Source organism: Blennius ocellaris (assembly GCF_963422515.1).
Source record: "Blennius ocellaris genome assembly, chromosome: 19".
NCBI classification, from domain to species: domain Eukaryota; kingdom Metazoa; phylum Chordata; class Actinopteri; order Blenniiformes; family Blenniidae; genus Blennius; species Blennius ocellaris.
The window spans coordinates 12,093,515-12,113,928 of record NC_137668.1 but is presented as its reverse complement, the minus strand read 5'-3'; the positions used below and the strand labels follow the sequence as shown (position 1 = coordinate 12,113,928).

The 20,414-nt window shown below is 42.0% G+C and overlaps 1 protein-coding gene across 1 annotated transcript; it reads right to left on the bottom strand.

The window, feature by feature from the left end:
* Positions 1–11,041: 11,041 nt before the first annotated feature.
* Positions 11,042–18,849, bottom strand: spag6 (sperm associated antigen 6; the record flags this gene model as incomplete). The annotated part of the gene is made up of 11 exons (XM_080514773.1): positions 11,042–11,105; positions 11,800–11,945; positions 12,013–12,129; positions 12,738–12,929; positions 13,011–13,163; positions 13,229–13,402; positions 17,171–17,376; positions 17,467–17,650; positions 18,149–18,315; positions 18,632–18,727; positions 18,825–18,849. The coding sequence occupies 11 exons, from the start codon at positions 18,847–18,849 to the stop codon at positions 11,042–11,044; spliced, it is 1,524 nt and encodes a 507-aa protein (XP_080370899.1).
* Positions 18,850–20,414: the final 1,565 nt, after the last annotated feature.

Genomic DNA, 20,414 nt, shown 5'->3' with positions numbered 1-20,414 from the left:
CTTGAAGTCTGCCTGGAGTGTTTTATTTATTTATTTATTTTTGTTTGTTTGTTGTTTTGTTTTTTTGAAACGGCATTATTTTCAAGATTTCCGTTTTAAACAGAACCTTGCATTTACAGCTTATTTATTTACAATAGTTTCTATCCAGCTGTCTCATTTTTTCCAGAAGTTGCCTCAGCACCTGCACCTCACCTTTATTTGGCTCCGATCGTCCTTCCTGGGATTCGAACCCGCGACGCCGAAAATGTTTTTTGTTGAACGGCGAAATGATCTATTACGTAATGATCAATAACTGACAAGCGATCTGGATTTATTTCAGTACTTTATGCTTAATAGTATTATTCGATGCATGTATTTCTAACAATTATTTCACAATGCAGAAATATCTGTCTTCCACATTGTTCCACATTAGTCCAACTTGCATGTTCGTTTAAAAATGCCCCTATAATAAATAAACTATAAAACCGCTGAAAAATGGAAAGGAAATTGGACAACTTGGGATGAAACCAACAGATCCTAACGGCATACAACAACGTTGGGTATTTATTGATTTAAAAAAAACTAAAACTAAAAAAATATATATGTAAATGTAAATAAACAGGCTGATATAAAGAGGAATGATGAGGAAATTCATTGATTCAAACGGACTAACCATGTGGATATTTTAGACAAAATCAAAACTCCAAAGTGAAAGAAGAAAGTACGCACAAATGTATTTTTTTATATAAATATTTTGCCGGAAAAAAGAAACTTCGCCCAGTTAACTTCTGATTTGCGCAAATTCAAGAAGGAAAAGACGATTTTATTTTTCAAGCAGTGTTCCAACACAAGGTTGTTCGTGTATTTAAAGTGAGCTGCGGATCAGAAACGGTGTTTTAAATGCTTTTATAGAATAAATTACCATAACTATGACGAGAGAGCATCTGCGCAAATATTTGCAACGATTTGTGGCCAAATTCAATCCAATCATTTTGATCCAAATCTACTCTTCATGTAATGTATTTCATTGCATGTAAAATGACATTTACACCAAATGCTCTCACACTAATCCTCAACAAAATCACGTTTGGCTGTATTAAGAGCCACAGTTTTTCAACCCGTTTCAAAGAGCAAATGTTTTAAAACGGCTTCATCAGCAGCTGCATGACTGTCGGTAAACTCGGATTAAGAAGGAACACGGGTTATGTTTCCGATTATACAGTAAATTAGAGCGTGTTAATTGTTTGCATAACATAAATTCGTTTAAAACCTACAGCTGCAAAAGTAGAAACAGGGTTGTTGTTTTTTTTGTTTTTTCCATGAGAAGAAGCAACATTGGAGCAGGAGGTTCTCCTGGTCATAATCTGCAGCGTGCGTCAAACGATAAAAACAGGTTGTTCTTGGACAAAACACGAGATGTTTCTGCAGGAGGAGAGGGGAAGAGGGGCCGGCAGCTGCGGAATTAACGTGCTCGGATCTGCGCGAGGCTTTACCCGCGTCGTTACGACAATGTGGAGAACAAGCGGAGGCAAACCCTGCAGGACAATAAACAAAGAGCCGATCGCCATGTGCGCTGCAGCTGCTACGGCGGCGCGCACAGCTGAACAGCGGGTGCGCGGCCACGGCCGCCAGGAGGCGCTGTAAGTAAGTTGCATCCGCACAAGCATTGCGTCACATCGTATGGATGTTAAAGATTATTATATAGATTGAAGAAGCGCGTGGGAGGAACTCTACATCCAGTTTCGTTTATAAACAGTTGCTGTGTGATGGAAGTGAGCTGCTCCGAAACAAGAGCTCAGGTTGAAATCAACATGTCAGCAAGTCTCCAGCAGGATGGTGTCTGATTCCCAACCACCTGCTGGAGTGCCATTGAACCTGACGGCTGACCTCCATGTGGAGGCTGCAGCAAAAAAAAAAAGCCTTGCAGCTCAGTGACTCTCCACAATGTGCTGTAAAACACTGCACAAGTCACTGACAACATTTTCATGTTTCGTTTTCAGCTCTACGCTGGAATGTTACAAGGGAGATGGTGAGCTGTTGTCAGGTTGGCTGGTATTTCTCCATGCACTCCAACAAGGCCTGTGAGTATCCAGGGGTGTAGTACCTGAAACCACACACACATATACAAGCCTCAATATCTGACACTGTGTGTGCTGGGAATTCAATTTTCTTTATTTAAATCACATCTCCGATAATCTTTCTTTGAACATTCTTAAATAAAATGATACATTTATTTGTTTGTGCCCTCAATATGTTTTCGTCTGGATTCAGCTGAAGTAGCAGCTTCACGTCTTGCGCTCAAGAGGCAGCACCTTGGAGGGAAGGTCCACTAGTGTTACCATATCTAAGTTACTGTGCACATGTTTGGAGCATTACATCTAAATGTTCACTATAGCCACTATCATTTCTACAAAAAAGAGCAATGAGGATAATTCATAAAACTGGGTATAGAGATCATACAAATCCACTCTTCTTAAAATCAAAAATGCTCAAATTCACTGACCTGGTACATTTTCGAACGAGGCAAATGATGTATAAAGCAATAAACAATAAACTTCCGACAAATATTTAAAATGTATTTTTTTAGCAGAGATTGTGAAGAGGGGATTTAAAGTGAGAACATGGTTTATAGGCTTTGCACAACACTGAAGTCATTTTGTCTTTCTATGTATGGAGTGAGATTGTGGAAGGGATTGGAGGTGGAGCTCAGGCAGCGTCAAGCACCACCTATGGGGTTATATTTGTGCCAAAATTCTGAGCGAGCGATGGGAAAATTAGAGTGCAAAAAAAATGTATTGTGCAGAGGACCTGCCTCTTGTTGGGCCACTCAACCTCATGGAAGGGGGGAGGGGGGTCCACGTTGTAAGAACAAAGAGACCACAGGCTCAGGCCAAGAAAAATTCGCCATTGGCCACATGATTTCCCCCCCCCCCCCCCCCCCCCCTCAAGGTGCAACACTGGAGGTCAACAGCAGGGGAGCCCAAGAGCTCCCTCACCAGCCGGAAACTCCGGGCGGGCCCTCCCTCAGGATTGGTCCACATGGCCCTGAGCACAGCGGGAACCCAGAACCAAAACCAGCGGTATTGACCTTATTCCGCCCCGCCCACTTTTACTTCTGTCCCACACTTCCGTTTTAAATGCACTTCCTGTTCCAGCGAAATCGCATTCATTTCAACGGAGAACTACTGGGAAGACTTGCATCTAAAATATCATATAAGGTAGGTTATTTTTGCGTCAAATGTGCTATGATCATGTACACCAACGAGTAAATGATGCATTGCTTCTGTTGATAGTTTGAAAACGACTTTGAGGTGTTTATAGAGCCCGTTTCCCTTCTTTGTGCTCAGTACGGTGCGACCTCTTCACTGAGGAAAGCAAAGAGCCACAATCTGGAGGATTCTTAAGTGTGCAAACACAATATTCCATATAGATCTGACTTTATTACAGACTACAGTCTAAATCAGAGCGTGTCCAGTGCTAAATGCTGTCATTATAGTGCCGCAGCGCGGAGTTGGCAGTATTTACAAGACGACAGGCTAACGTTGCTAACTAGTTAGCTTCCAGTCGGTCTAGCGATTCTTAAGCCGCGTCTTGCTTAGGAAATTAAGGCATCTGTTAAACAAACCCAGCGACTAAAAACTACCCAAAACATGCTTTGTAAAGACATGCAGCATGTCCATGTCGGGAAATATTTAGTTGCTGCAGGAACAGAAATTACCATAAAGCTATTTGCTATTAGCAGACACAACAAAATCAATATGAAATAGCAGATTAATACAAAAAGGCCAATCGAGTAGCAGGGTTAGGGTTAGATTTTAATTAATGCTCACTACCATCACCTTAGGCCCATACATTAGATGATGATAATGTAGTCTAGTCTATTCTATAACTGAGAACAGTAAAGCATGAATGTAAAAACTAAAGTACAGCTACTTTATCTCTTATTATACTTTCTGTTGCACCAATAGTCTGTTATCTTGTATTTCCATTTGTAAAACTTTGTTTTTCTGACTCTGCTAATTACTTGTCTTTCACTGTCTGTCACAGAAACATGGAGAGAACGACATGGGAAGAGACCACACATGCACTGAGGAGCTCAGGAGGAATTTTAATAAACAAATAAACAAAGCCTACATTGGCCTACTTCTCCTCCATGATGTCGTACCACAGCGATGTAATCTTGCTGAATTGTGACTGTCCTTTAAATTGGAAACAATTAAACAGACTGGTATCGCAAATCAAGTAGCGCGGAGCTAAACCGGAAGTGTGATTACACGCATGGCGCCCCCCACGCAAACTTCCGGAATAAGGTCAATAGAACCTCTGCAAGAAAATACAGACGCACGCGTATTTCAATAGAAGATATTTCAAAGAAGTCAGATGATATGTTGTGGTTTTCTCTCACCTTTAAAAAGCCAACTATTAAAAAAAGCTAGCTATTCTGCAAACAAAAAACATATTGCAAGTTTTTTTTTTTGTTATTTTTTAGAAAGTGAAGTACATTTTTAGGATTAAGATTGAAAAGTATCCACAAGTTATCCGCATCTTACAAAGTGAGGCTGTGAGTGGGCTGAGAGAGAAAGAAGGAGCAGACAAAGGACTGCTTGCTCTCATGCTAAAGGGCTCTTAAGTATTGAAGTAGCCCCCAGGCGAACTGCCAAGTTAGCCCAACACACATTCTCACATTCAGAGGGGGCTGACCTTGAGGTCCTGCAGGGTGGCAGCCTCTGACGACTCCTTTCCTCTCTCGCATGCACGGCGTGGAGTCACAGCTTGGAAAGCCTGTCACTAGTAAACAGTCTGTTCGGATACTCCTCGAACACTGCAAAGCACAGAACACAGTAAAACTGCGAGCAATATTTTTAAGAAATCGTCCCTCCTGAACCCAAGCGTCACCTTGAATCATCTGTCGTTGACTTATGCTGGGTGAATAGCGTGTTTTATCCACCAACAATGTGTCGTTTTATCGTTTGTCAAGCTGCTGCTGAGAGCGGTACCGATCTCCGAACAAGGACAATGTTTTAGGTTCTTTTTTTTTTCAGTACATTTTCATGTCTGAAAATGTCTATTCTCGATTCTTTGTTTTTAATGTGATGACATGTTCTTATATGAACTATAAGAAAACTCACTGTTTTGTCTGAAAACATTTTTTTTATGTACTGCTGCCTGTCTGGGCCAGGAGACTTTTGAAAAAGAGATTTTCAATCTCAACAAAGATTTTCTGGTTAAATAATATAGAAAAAAAATTGTTTAAAGGAAGGAGTTTCTCTCTCCACACCAGAAGTCATGTGGTCATCATACAGGAAGTAAATCTTTGTTTTTTTAATTCCAGTTTTTGTTTTTTGACAGTTTATGTGAAACAATACAGACAAATAAAGGAAGAGCACAAACACACAGTAATTAATACATGACGTGAGTGTTATTTGTGTGCCGCGTCTCCATGCAGGAAGTCGGGTCCACATCACAGATGATGTGAAGGGTGTAAATTAATAGGCGCCATATTTGTTTGAGGAAAGATAAACCATGTTTCAAGTGCTCTTTCACTTCATTTTTTGGAATTAATTTCTTTTTTTGACAAGTTTAGAAGACCGCTCACAATTATAAAGAGGAGGTCTTCGTTTAAAGTGCTGAGACCTCCACATAAGACAGACTCCCCTACTTTCGCCCGGCCAATCAAAGACAACCACGTGTCCGGCATTCCTGCTCTTTTGGAACTGTGAAAAAAACTTCCCGGAACTCTACACAGGGAGACACGTCACTCCAGCGAACGGTAGCTTCTTCGTGTTCTGTTCATGGCGAACTGCAAAACGTGCAAAAGAAACCCGCTTAAGAGATGAGGAGTCTACTAGATGTAAGAAGGAAGGTTTTTGCATGAACTCTAACATTGATGTTCACCTGCTCGACTCTTTTTTTTTAAATGCGTTAGCCAATTGGATGACATCCGTCTCGGATGGTTCCTGACTGTCCAGATTAAATCCTCTGACATTCTGAGCCATGTTGTTTGTGTTCCGCTGTGCTTCAGATCCCCACCAATTCTCAAGGATGCTCTCACATGTTGTCATAGTATAAGTGTATAAGATATAATTCTCTAAACTTCTTCTTACCAATAGGTGGCACTATGGCAACGGATGGACATTAGCATATGGAAGTGTTCAGGGCAGCACTGTGATGACGCACATGACGTTTCAGGCAGATCTCGGGGAGTAGCACAGTTACACATCACTTCCTGTTTCGTGGCGATCCGTCAGATATTCAATGGAGCACCATGGTCACGCCATCTGACGTTATCGTTACATTTTTAATTGTTTCCATCAGGAAGGCCTGTTGTATATACTGGCCACATTTCAGGCCTCGAGGACGTACCCCCTTAGCAGGAGTGCATTTCAGGCGTTTCACCCATAATACAAAATGGCGGACTTCCTGTTGAATTCAGAGTACTTGGTGTCTGTGGCAATTTTGTGCAGCTTCACGTGCTGCACGTCTACCAAATGTCCTGAATGGAGGTGAAACACGCTAAATGTGTTAGTGGTAGATGTTACACAGCTACGAAGACGAGCTTTTGGATTATTCGCTGGCCACCATCTTGAACGCGTGTCGTCAGCTGAGCTGAGTTCACTTGCAGTAATTTACAACGCTTGTCTCCAGCGCTCGTCACACCTCTGTGTCTGTCGGCGCTTTGTTCTGTTTGTGAAGCGCGGCGATCGGCAACGGTGGCGGGAAGAAGTGTGCATCGTAAATTGAGAAGAGGGGGGGGTTTAAGTGGCCCCTCTGAGCATGTTCGGCATCATTAGAAGGTCGTGCTTTCACTTCCTGTGGCAGAGAATGGCCCAGAAGTCACATGTGGCTGCAGCTGCTTCACAACGAGTCGCTCGTTATTGTAATAACTTCACATCGGGAGTCGGATTGAACCGTCAGCTGCCCTTTACTTTCTGTTGCCATCAGCACCTTATGAGTAAAATCAAAACAATGTTGCACTTTTATTTGTTGTTGGAGGTGAGGAGCTATTATTCTGTTACACCTTAAGGGCGCCTTTGATCTGGACCAGATTTCTGTTCAGGGAGTTTCTGAGAAAGACTGTTTAATTTGGGTATCTTGAGCACTCCCCCAAACATTGCACCGGATCTAACAAGCGATCTCTGGTCCCCTTGGAAACATCAAGCTCGGTCTTTCCAGTGAGCAGGGTGAGAGGACATGGTGTAGAGCACAATGCATTCTGGGTAGTAAACAAACAAAGTGAACCGCACAAAAAGTTGGAAAATAGCTTGTGGTGAGACGTGTCGTAGTGAGGAAGAAGTAGTGAGAAAGATGCTCATTGCTTTCTGGCATGAAGAAATCTATATATGGTGGTTGATTGTAGCTTCCTGTTAGCCACGAGCTAATTAGCCTGGTCGACATGGGCCTGCTTTTAGTCTGGACCAATCACTGAGCCATGTTTGATCTTTACTTCCTCTTTCGTGTGTGCGTGTGTGCGTGTGTGTGTGTGTGTGTGTGTGTGTGTGTGTGTGTGTGTGTGTGTGTGTGTGTGTGTGTGTGTGTGTGTGTGTGTGTGACAATGGTTGCTGAGAGTTTCCCTTCAGTGACAGAGGCCACAATGATGTATGTTTATTGTTCTTCACATTTCATGATGATAATAATAATACACTCCATTCCATAAGGATTCACTCAAAACAATTAAAGCACTTGTTCTGCTTAACTTGAAGTCTGCCTGGGGTGTTTTATTTTTATTTATTTTATTTACAGAGTACTATTTTTAAGATAAGTTTCTGTGTCTGTCTTGAACAAAAGTCCACAAAATTCAGCTTCTTTTTATTTGAGTGATTTATGTTTGATAGATACGAATGTGTTATTAATTGATGCATGTGTTCTTTTTGTAAGACTTAGGAAAGCAGAAATATATGTCTTCCAAATTGTTCCACATTAATCTAACTTACATGTTCGTTTAAATGCAGTGAAAAAACATTTACAAGAGGAGTAGACCACAACGTGTTACAAATATTTGCGCAGATGCCCTCTCGTCATAGTTCTGGTATTTTATTCTATAAAAGCATTGAAAACGCCACTTCCGCTTGTGATACGCAACTCGCTTTAAATACATGAAGAGCAGCTTCGTGAAGACTTTACGTTCAAGTTTTTATTGTGTCTATTTCTACATGACTGGTCCATTAAATGGATTTCCTTATCGTCCCTCTTTATATCAGCCTGTCAAAATAAATGGCCAAATCATTTATTTTTAAAAGAAATAGAATAAATACACAATGTTGTTCTTTACTGTAAGGATCTGTTGGTTTCATCCCAATGTGTCCAATTTCATTTCCATTTTTCAGAGGTTTTATGGTTTATTTATTTACTATAGGGACGTTTTTCAAAATGACATTTATTCCAAATGCTCTCACACTAATCCTCAGCAAAATCACGTTTGACAGTATTAAGAGCGACAGTTTTTCAACCCGTTTCAAAGAGCAAATGTTTTAAAACGGCTTCATCAGCAGCTGCATGACTGTCGGTGGACTCGGATTAAGAAGAAACACGGGTTATGTTTCCGATTATACAGTAAATTAGAGCGTGTTAATTGTTTGCATAACATAAATTCGTTTAAAACCTACAGCTGCAAAAGTAGAAACAGGGTTGGGTCTGCAGAACGAGCCCCGGCAGGGTGCGTGCGTGCGTGTGTGTGTGTGTGTGTGTGTGTGTGTGTGTGTGTGTGTGTGTGTGTGTGTGTGTGTGTGTGTGTGTGTGTGTGTGTGTGTGTGTGTGTGCGTGCGTGCGTGCGTGTGTGTGTGTGTGTGTGTGTGTGTGTGTGTGTGTGACAATGGTTGCTGAGAGTTTCCCTTCAGTGACAGAGGCCACAATGATGTATGTTTATTGTTCTTCACAATTAATGATGATAATAATAATAATACACTCCATTCCATAAGCATTCACTCAAAACAATTAAAGCACTTGTTCTGCTTAACTTGAAGTCTGCCTGGAGTGTTTTATTTATTTTTGTTTGTTTTTTGTTTTGTTTTTTTGAAACGGTATTATTTTCAAGATTTCAGTTTCCGTTTTAAACATAACCTTGCATTTACAGCTTATTTATTTACAATAGTTTCTATCCAGCTGTCTCTTTTTTTCCAGAAGTTGCCTCAGCACCTGCACCTCACCTTTATTTGGCTCCGATCGTCCTTCCTGGGATTCGAACCCGCGACCACGAAAATGTTTTTTGTTGAACGGCGAAATGATCTATTACGTAATGATCAATAACTGACAAGCGATCTGGATTTATTTCAGTACTTTATGCTTAGTAGTATTATTTGATGCATGTATTTATAACAATTATTTCACAATGCAGAAATATCTGTCTTCCAAATTGTTCCACATTAGTCCAACTTGCATGTTCGTTTAAAAATGCCCCTATAATAAATAAACTATAAAACCGCTGAAAAATGGAAAGGAAATTGGACAACTTGGGATGAAACCAACAGATCCTAACGGCATACAACAACGTTGGGTATTTATTGATTTAAAAAAAACTAAAACTAAAAAAAAATATATGTAAATGTAAAGAAACAGGCTGATATAAAGAGGAATGATGAGGAAATTCATTGATTCAAACGGACTAACCATGTAGATATTGTAGATAAAATCAAAACTCCAAAGTGAAAGAAGAAAGTACGCACAAATGTATTTTTTTATATATATATTTTGCCGGAAAAAAGAAACTTCGCCCAGTTAACTTCTGATTTGCGCAAATTCAAGAAGGAAAAGACGATTTTATTTTTCAAGCAGTGTTCCAACACAAGGTTGTTCGTGTATTTAAAGTGAGCTGCGGATCAGAAACGGTGTTTTAAATGCTTTTATAGAATAAATTACCATAACTATGACGAGAGGGCAGCTGCGCAAATATTTGCAACGATTTGTGGCCAAATTCAATCCAATCATTTTGATCCAAATCTACTCTTCATGTAATGTATTTCATTGCATTTAAAATGCCATTTACACCAAATGCTCTCACACTAATCCTCAACAAAATCACGTTTGGCTGTATTGAGAGCGACAGTTTTTCAACCCGTTTCAAAGAGCAAATGTTTTAAAACGGCTTCATCAGCAGCTGCATGACTGTCGGTAAACTCGGATTAAGAAGAAACACGGGTTATGTTTCCGATTATACAGTAAATTAGAGCGTGTTAATTGTTTGCATAACATAAATTCGTTTAAAACCTACAGCTGCAAAAGTAGAAACAGGGTTGTTGTTTTTTTTGTTTTTTCCATGAGAAGAAGCAACATTGGAGCAGGAGGTTCTCCTGGTCATAATCTGCAGCGTGCGTCAAACGATAAAAACAGGTTGTTCTTGGACAAAACACGAGATGTTTCTGCAGGAGGAGAGGGGAAGAGGGGCCGGCAGCTGCGGAATTAACGTGCTCGGATCTGCGCGAGGCTTTACCCGCGTCGTTACGACAATGTGGAGAACAAGCGGAGGCAAACCCTGCAGGACAATAAACAAAGAGCCGATCGCCATGTGCGCTGCAGCTGCTACGGCGGCGCGCACAGCTGAGCAGCGGGTGCGCGGCCACGGCCGCCAGGAGGCGCTGTAAGTAAGTTGCATCCGCACAAGCATTGCGTCACATCGTATGGATGTTAAAGATTATTATATAGATTGAAGAAGCGCGTGGGAGGAACTCTACATCCAGTTTCGTTTATAAACAGTTGCTGTGTGATGGAAGTGAGCTGCTCCGAAACAAGAGCTCAGGTTGAAATCAACATGTCAGCAAGTCTCCAGCAGGATGGTGTCTGATTCCCAACCACCTGCTGGAGTGCCATTGAACCTGACGGCTGACCTCCATGTGGAGGCTGCAGCAAAAAAAAAAAGCCTTGCAGCTCAGTGACTCTCCACAATGTGCTGTAAAACACTGCACAAGTCACTGACAACATTTTCATGTTTCGTTTTTAGCTCTACGCTGGAATGTTACAAATAAGAGCTGCTCCCAACATTTATCTACATACAGGGGTTAAAAAAAGAACCACAAGAACTGCTTGAATTAAATGCACAATGAAAGGTTTATAAGAAGATGGTGAGCTGTTGTCAGATTGGCTGGTAATTCTCCACCCGCTCCAACAAGTCCTCTGAATATCCAGGGCTGTAATATCTGAAACCACACACACACACACACACACACACACACACACACACACACACACACACACACACACACACACACACACACACACACACACATATACAAGCATCAATATCTGACACTGTGTATGCTGGGAATTCAATTTCCTTCATATATATCATGTCTCTGTAGTAGGTTGAAAAACGCTATATTTTAAGTTTTCATTTAGAAACAGACACCCCCTCTATTTTTTTTAATATTTTAGAACTAAGTGTTTTATTTGTCCGCTCACTGTGGGGACTAGAAGAGCCACGTGGCGCAGCCTCAGAATTAAACGGGCTATGGTCAGACTAACGTTTCCTCTTCGTCTCTCCACAAGTAAACTCATTTAAAGTTAGTTTTGGTAACTATTACTTGGTCTACATGGTATTCGCACTGACTGTGTAACTATCTGTGTTTATTGTTGAGAGTTTTGTCGAAGTTAAGCAGTGTTTTGTAGAAGTTTGCTGTTGCCACGTTTGGCCGCCATTATAGCTTCGTGTTGAGCCGTGTAGGAGCTAGGATGAGCTCTGTTTTCACCAGAGGCGTGACACTGAGTATTGATTATAAGATACTTTTATACATTTAATGTGTTTAGAGCCGAGTAGACAACTATTTCTATATATTTTTGTATGTGTAGACCAGATGTGAATCACAGACCAGGAGAGTATTAAGGACAGCATACCTGACAATGTCTTCGGGGAAGCAGTTGTTGATGGCGTTTATGTATTCCTGCAGAGCAGAGCCGGGCTCAGCCTCGATTTCTTGCACTTTTGTCAACCCCCCGCTGCTCACAAATAGACGGAGAGCCTTCTTGTCGTGAGGCAGCACCTTGGAGGGAAGGATGCAGCTTACAACTAACGGAACAACAACCCCAGTGACACCAACAGGCACCCACCTTGCTGAACTGGCAGAGGACGTGTTTGACGATGTTGCTGGGAGCGTCGTAGAGAAGTGGCTCCAGGTACTGCAGATCGGTGCACTTCTGCAAGATGCTTTTCAGAGCCTGTTTACTCTGAGCAGACAGCAGAGGAGGAGGGAAACACACTGCTTGTAATGCGATGGAAAGTGCAACTCACTAAGGATATTTTCATTACATTCAGCAGCAGCAAATACAAGACGTGGACAGAAATTGCACATTCACAAAAAAACGACAGTATGTTATAAGAATAATGACAGGTTAGAACCAGGTTATTCGCTATAGGCTAAGGGAGGTCACCAGTCAGTCACTGACAGACAGACCACCACTTACTTTTATCTCCACTTTACACTCCTCAATGTGCAAACAACCATTGTTCATTTCTTTGAACCCCTTAGAAGGAATGGATATTTACAATACTGACTATAGCCACTGTTACACATTTGGTTTGGGGATTTTCAACAATAAGTATGAAGATCAGATATGACTTTTGATTATCTTTGCAAGAGATCCCCTTCCCTTCTCCTGGAGCAATGTGAGATTTGTTTCATTAATCCTACTTCAAAGAGCATTGCAACATTATAGTCTGTTGTCCTTTTGATAGATCATTGTTTTGATTTTTGCCAGTCCAATTCATTTCGCAAAGTCACATCATGCCACATGTGGTGTTTGAGCCATATAAGCCCTGGTGGTCAGGGTCTTACTTTGGCCCGCAGGTCCTCGGAGCTGCTGGCGTCCATGTAGAGCTGCAGCAGTCTGGGCAGCAGGTTGGATGTGGACACGGCCCTGGCATGCTCCGGGGTGTGCTGTCCGATCTGCCCGATGGACCAGACCGTGGCCGCCTTGATGTGCTGCTCGGCCTCCTCAGACAGACACAGGGCCAGCTGGAGCACGCCCTGCAGGACAGGAGGGGGAACAGTCAGCGGTGACCTACTTACCGACCTGGTGGGGGGGTCGAGAGTCTTATTTTCTACCACCTTGGAGATAATGACAGCCATGGCCAGGCTTTCACTGTGAGCTGCCACGTATCCCAGAGTCATGATCCCCGGCAGCCGCTGGCTCCCTTTGCTGACCCCCAGGTGGTCCACCACCCCCGACAGGCCTCCGCAGTTCACGATCACCTGGGAGAGCTGGACACAACGGGACCTCTGTGGACCTCTGCATGCATGACGCTGTGCGAGTGTGTGCAGTGTACCTCAGGTGTGTGTTTGACCACCTCCCTCATCAACACGGTGACATTCTTCTTGACGCACTCGTCCGGATCTCTGAGGGAAGCCAAAGCCCCGGGGAAGATCTCGGCCTCGACCACCAGCTCCGCCAGACCCACCGAGTGTTTACTGATCTGACTGAGAGCCGAGAAGACCTGCCTCTGCAGCACACACACACACACACACACACACACACACACACACACACACACACACACACACACACACACACACACCATGTGATCCAGACTGTATTTTTATCAACACACCGAGAACCACTGGTCGTGGCAGAGGTATAGCTACTGCTGTCCCTCTAAGCCAATGGCCAGCGAGTTTTTGGACTTGGTGGAAGCTTTTAATTTGACACAACACGTCACTGACCCAACACAAGTGCACGGGCACACGCTGGACCTTGTGTTGCCTTGTGGTTTTTCTGTTGACCATGTCGTTGTTGGAGATGCCGTGTTCTCTGACCACAGCCCTGTCATGTTTGATTTTATTTTGGACTTGGAGGTGAAGCTGTCTCCCGTGCGTCACGGTCGTGTTTTCAAGTCTGACACGGCCGTTGCTTTTTCTCCTCTTTTCACTGCATCGGCACTGGATCTTCTAAACTCCGCTGCATTAATGGACACGGAGCAATTGAGGAACTCTTTTATTTCCACCTGCTCTGAAGTCCTGGACAGTGTTGCTCCACTTAAAGCCATTTGTCCTAAGCCAAAGCAAGAAGCGTGGCTCAATGACACTACGCACGCAGCTCGACGTGAGTGTCGGAGGGCGGCGCGTAGGTGGAAGAAGGATCGTTTGGAGGTTTCGCACCAGATTCTTAGAGAGTGCTGGAGAAATTATCAGAGTGCTGTTAAAACTGAAAAAACGAAATATTTCTCAGAGTTGATTTTGGATCATGTCAGTAAGCCTCGAGTTCTTTTTAAAACTATTGGTTCGGTTTTTAATCCGAGTCCATCCACTTCATTGGAGATGTCAAAGAAAACTTGTGAAAAATTCCTCTCCTTTTTTAATGAAAAAGTTGCTGCTATTAGGGCCGACATATCTCCCTCTTCATTGTGGTGTTCTGTATCCACTCAGTGCTCAGCTGTTTTTTGTCAGTTTGAGTCTGTGCCATTGTCTGTGCTCACAGGTATAGTTTCCAAACTAAAACCTTCCTCCTGTCCCACAGACCCAGTCCCTCCTCGCCTTTTTAAAGAGGTTTGGGACACCATTGGCTCTTCTGTTAGGGAGATCATCAACAGCAGCTTGGCTTCTGGCATAGTGCCCTCCTTTTGTAAGAAAGCTGTTGTAGAACCTTTGATTAAAAAACCTGGCCTTGACCCTGCAGATTTAGCAAATTATCGTCCAATTTCTAAATGACCTTTGGTGTCTAAAATTTTAGAGAAATGCGTTTTTGCAGAGTTGCGACCTTTTTTAGATGCAAATGGCACATTAGACATGTTTCAGTCAGGTTACAAAGCTTTGTACAGTACTGAATCTGCACTTTTAAAGGTTTTTAATGACTGATTCTGGAGGCTCTGCCATTTTAGTGCTTTTAGACCTCACGGCTGCTTTTGACACAGTCGACCACACAATTCTTTTAAACCGCCTAAGAGATTGCGTGGGTGTCAGGAGGACCGCGTTGGAGTGGTTTAAGTCCTACCTGTCGGGGAGGTCCTTCTCCGTCAGGCTGGGGGACTCCACCTCTTCTTCTGCGCCACTTCACTGTGGAGTCCCCCAGGGATCTATCCTGGGACCCATTCTTTTTGCTTTGTATCTCCTCCCACTTGGAGAGATTATTAAGAAGCATGGCATGTCCTACCATTTTTATGCAGATGACTGCCAAATTTACATGCCCATTGCCAAGAATGACCACAGCCCCCTGACACCCCTGCTCGACTGTCTAGGTGACATTAAGGCTTGGTTAGCCCAGACTTTTTTTTAAACTGAATGAAGGAAAAAACGAAATTATGGTATTTGGATCAGCCCTCACGGACTTGGGATCTCTCGAAAATTATTTGCATCCCAAAGTCACCAGCCTTGGCGTCACCATAGACAATGATTTTAGATTTGATAAACAGATCAATGGCGTTTAAAAATCGGGCTTTTATCATCTTCAACTTTTATCCAAGGTTAAGCCATTTTTATCTTTTAATCTTTTTGAGCAAGTCATGCATGCTTTTATTTCTTCTCGTCTGGACTACTGCAACGCACTTTATTCGGGCATTAGCCACAAGGCACTTTCCCGCTTGCAGTTAGTCCAGAACGCTGCGGCACGACTTTTAACAGGGACCAAAAAACGTGAACATATTACCCCAATCCTTGCATCTTTGCACTGGCTCCCTGTTCATTTTAGAATTGATTTTTAAATTTTGTTGTTTGTTTTTAAAGCTTTGAATGGACTGGCCCCTCAGTACATTACAGATCTCATCCAAATTTACCAACACTCGCGCGCTCTGAGGTCTGAGGGCCAGCTCCCGCTCCTGGGTCCAAAGACTAAGTGTAAAACCAGAGGGGACAGAGCGTTCTCTGTTATCGGCCCTAAGCTGTGGACCGCTCTGCCCCTCCACGTCCGAACAGCCCCCCCACTGTGGACTGTTTTAAATCGCGTCTTAAAACCCACTTTTATTCTCAGGCTTTTAACACCGCCTGAGTCGTGTGGTCCCCTGTGTCTTTTATTTATTTAATTGTTCTTATTTATTTTATTGCTTTTTAAGCATTTTTATATTTCTATTTATTCTTTTAAATTGTTTTGGAGTGTTGGAGCTCATTTGCATTGTTTTAGTTTTATTGTTTTTATGTGCAGTCTCATGTGCAGCACTTTGGAAACGCTTTGTTGTTAAAATGTGCTATATAAATAAAGTGGATTGGATTGGATACACACGTCACGCTTTTTCGTCACGCGAAATTATGTATTTCCTTGTTTTAATACAACAATTTCCTGCGGAACTGTAATGAAACTATTCTGTTTTCAGTTTTTAAGCACTAAGTTAGTTGCAAAAATATATAAAAACATATTCAAAGCTATCTAAACTTATTAAATAGTTACTTGAATTACTAATTGAATTGGGCTTTTGCACTTTTTGCATTTTGTCCTTCACAAACCAAGTTATCCTGGCATCACATTGAAGCACCATATATACATTTGTGATACACAATACTAACTATTTAAATCACACTGATAAATATTTACAATTTTGTGTATACACAGAACTTTATCTAAATATATTTAGATAAAGTTCTGCTGGGTAAAAATAAATAAATGTCTGTAATCAAATGAAACATATATATATATATATATATATATATATATATATATATATATATATATATATATATATATATATATATATATATATGCATCTCCTTGAATACAGATGGAAGACTGTTTAAACTGGTAAATAACATGCAATGAAAGAACAATACAAATGCTATGTGAAGCTCCACAGAAACCTTCACAAATACATATTTAAAATCATTCTTTTAGTTATAAGTAATAAAGAAGTTCTTGACTACATGTTAATGTTCACCCACTGTTTCCAACCACCTCCAGGTTTTATTTATTCTCGTGGGTCAGAGGGTATTTATTGGGTTTTTTTTATTTGTTTTCTAAAAGCATGAATAATAGTAAGTGTACTCGAAACAATATTAAAGTCGTTTTAAGGCTGTACCATAAAATATATGTAAAGCATCAAATTACTCTGATCCTTTAGTTTTATCTTTGAATCTCAATGCCCATGAAAAAGCACATTTTATAATGTATGAACAACAGAAACAGAACACTTTGAAACCCTTAATTTTACACAGTGATGTGAAACTGAAGTTGCACAGTGATGTATTGTGGGTCTGGTGTCTCTTTCACAGCCATCACACACCACAGGCTTAGTTTAACCAGCAGCTGATGGGGCGAGACGACGTCAAAACAAGTATTAGGCTGACCTCACCTTGAGTTTGGCGTCCGGGCTGAGGATCATCTGCGCCAGGTGTGCGATGGCGCCGGTGTCCACCACGGTCTGGGCCAGTTCGGGCGAGTGTTTAGCTATGTCACTGAGCGTGGAGGCCGCGATGCGTTTGAGGGCCACCTCAGGCTCGGCCAGAGACAAAACCAGTAGAGGGACGGCGCCCGCGTCCACAACCGCCTGAGCCAGCACTGCAGGGGGCGACAGAGAGTTTGCGCGGTTGAAGGAGGCGTGTGGCTGCAGCGAAACCCTTCAAACCGCGCAGGCGGAGTTCTCCTCACTCGCGTTGTGCCGTGCCATGAGGCCCAGAGCCCAGGCTGCAGCCTCCTTCACCCCGGGGTCAAACTCCTCCAAGCAGAGAACCAGGGCACCTGCCCCATTGCAGGCCACCACCGCCTGGGCCAGCTCCGGGGAGTGCTTGGCTACTGCACGCAGGACGGACGCTGCGGCCTTCTTATGGAACCTCTGCACGAAAATACAGACGCACGCGTATTTCAGTAGAAGATATTTCAAAGAAGTCAGATGATATGTTGTGGTTTTCTCTCACCTTTAAATAGCCAACTATTAAAAAAGCTAGCTATTCCGTAAGCAAAAAACATGTTAAGTTTATTTTTGTTGTTGTTTTTAGAAAGTGAAGTAAATTTTTGGGATTAAGATTGAAAAGTATCCACAAGTTATCCGCATCTTTCAAAGTGAGGCTGTGAGTGGGCTGAGAGAGAAAGAAGGAGCAGACAAAGGACTGCTTGCTCTCATGCTAAAGGGCTCTTAAGTATTGAAGTAGCCCCCAGGCGAACTGCCAAGTTAGCCCAACACACATTCTCACATTCAGAGGGGGCTGACCTTGAGGTCCTGCAGGGTGGCAGCCTCTGACGACTCCTTTCCTCTCTCGCATGCACGGTGCGGAGTCACAGCTTAGAAAGCCTGTCACTAGTAAACAATCTATTCCGAGGAGGAGACACTAACGTTCTGGGAGGCCAGAGACTCCACCAGCTGGGGCAGGATGCCGTCTCTGACCAACGCCTCGGCCAGGTCGTCACTGTGGTCCACGAGATGGCCCAGAGCCTGAGTCGCCTTCTGCTGGATGGTGGGGACGGGGTCCAGCATCAGGGGACGCAGCATGGACATCACACCTGCAGGGGAGCAGAGGCTCGGCTTGGAATGATGTGGGTTTTTTTTTTAGAAGCTTAGTACGCTCATCACATCCTCAGGAGGGTTTGTTGGAGCTCCCCTGCAACTAGATAAAGCTTAATAGAAGATGGATAAAACGTCAGTTAAGTGTGTGGCTCAACATGTGCCTGGTGTTTAAGTCTGAGTTAGTTCGTTACCTGGCCTGTCATTTACCACCAAGCAACAACATCCCATGTGATGTTGTCAATTGTGCCATAAAAATAACACTGAATGGGGATGGATGGACGGATTCATAGTGGAAAATAACAGGTTTCCTACCTGCGTCTCTTAGGATTTCTACATTTGGTTTTCGAGATGCCAAGTCGGCAACGGTTTGCACAAACTGCAGCCTGGTCTTTTGGTACTCCTCAAACACTGCAAAAGCACAGAAAACAGTAAAACCACGATCCTTTTTTTCTTTTTCTTTTATCGATTTAATTACTCCTGACCCCAAGCATCTCATGTATCTCACCTTGAATTATCTGCCGTCGACTCATCGTGGGAATAACGTGTATAATCGATCGGTAGGTTTCGTCAACGGAGCTGCTGCTGAAGGCGCGCCGTTGTTGTTCGTTGTTGCCGTGGCAACAGACCCCGGGCACAGTCCTCTCTACTTCACGCGCAGATTAATGACGTATGCCGTTGCGTTAAAAAAAAAAAAATACGACAAACTCCGAAAAATGGACTAAAAAAAATTAATGTATTGTATTTATAATTAAATACAATATGTATGACTTTACCGTGTTTATTTTACAACATCGACACACAAAACAAAAACATCTGAGAACGTGACTGCCGCTCTTCAAAACAAGGACGCATCTGACCACGAGGTGGCACTGTGGGACCACAAAATCCTACTGACAGATGGATTTTTCCAGTGTCGAGCAGAGCTTCACTGTAATTCTCTCAAGCTTTTACACTGTCTCGATTCCTTTCCGAGGAGTCTGACAGCTTCTCGGAAACTTCAGTGTTTTTGTTCACCACTTTAATAAAACAAAACTGCACCAAATAAATCTAAGGCAGCTGTACGTTTTGTTTCTGAAATGTGACCATCATAAAATCAAAACGTCCGCCACGGCCTCTTTATTTATGGCAAACAGAAGCAGGTATATTTAACCCCTCAAAGAAAACGTTACGTCATCAGGTTAAGTATGAAATGATATCAGTTAGTGCAGGTCAGAGTGTTAAAGAAGTAAAGATGACGTTGTTTTTCTCTCTCTTCAAATATTCCATCAGGGAAGGTGTTTTTATTAGTATTATTATTATTATTATTACAAACCAAACCGATGCTCGAAGTAAAGAAATGTTTCATTTTTAGATTTACTGAATTTACTTATTAACAGTGCATCTGGTGAAATGTGTCCAGTCTAACAGAAGCTCGTGGTTTTTTCTCTCTAAATATTCTTCGATTTTGAAACATTGGATGAATTAACTCAATTATCACTAATAATTAAGTATTAATAGTATTAATATAATTATGAGTATCTTCGTTTATATGAGAAAATTATTATTATTATTATTATTATTATTACTATTATTATTATTATTATTATTATTATTATTATTATTATTATTATTATTATTACATAGCATTTAGATTTTATTTGGGTGGATCTATCCAAAAATGTTAGTATCCTTAACCACCTTTAACACCTCATTCATGCAGTGGTTTGAATGGTTTTACATTTCTATTTCTCACAGTTTATCAGTACAGACACACTTTTTTGATACTTGAATGTGAACAATGAATCTTGTGATTCTTTTAAAAGTATGAAGTCACGTTGAGACTGTAACTGGTTTGGTGGATGTACTTCTAGATCCACACAACTCCTGTCATTACAAATGAATCTTAGCTATCAAAGAGGTATTAATACTTAATTTCAATTCTATAAAAGTATTGAGATAGTTTACCAGTAATACTAAGAGAAGGTCAACGTGTCTAATATTAAAGCAATGAAACGTCTCATTGACGATAGATAAGCTACTTTTAGTGGGCAGGGTAACATCTCCAATATCCAAGCAAAGATGCCAAAGACATTTGCATACTTCTCTGTATACAGTG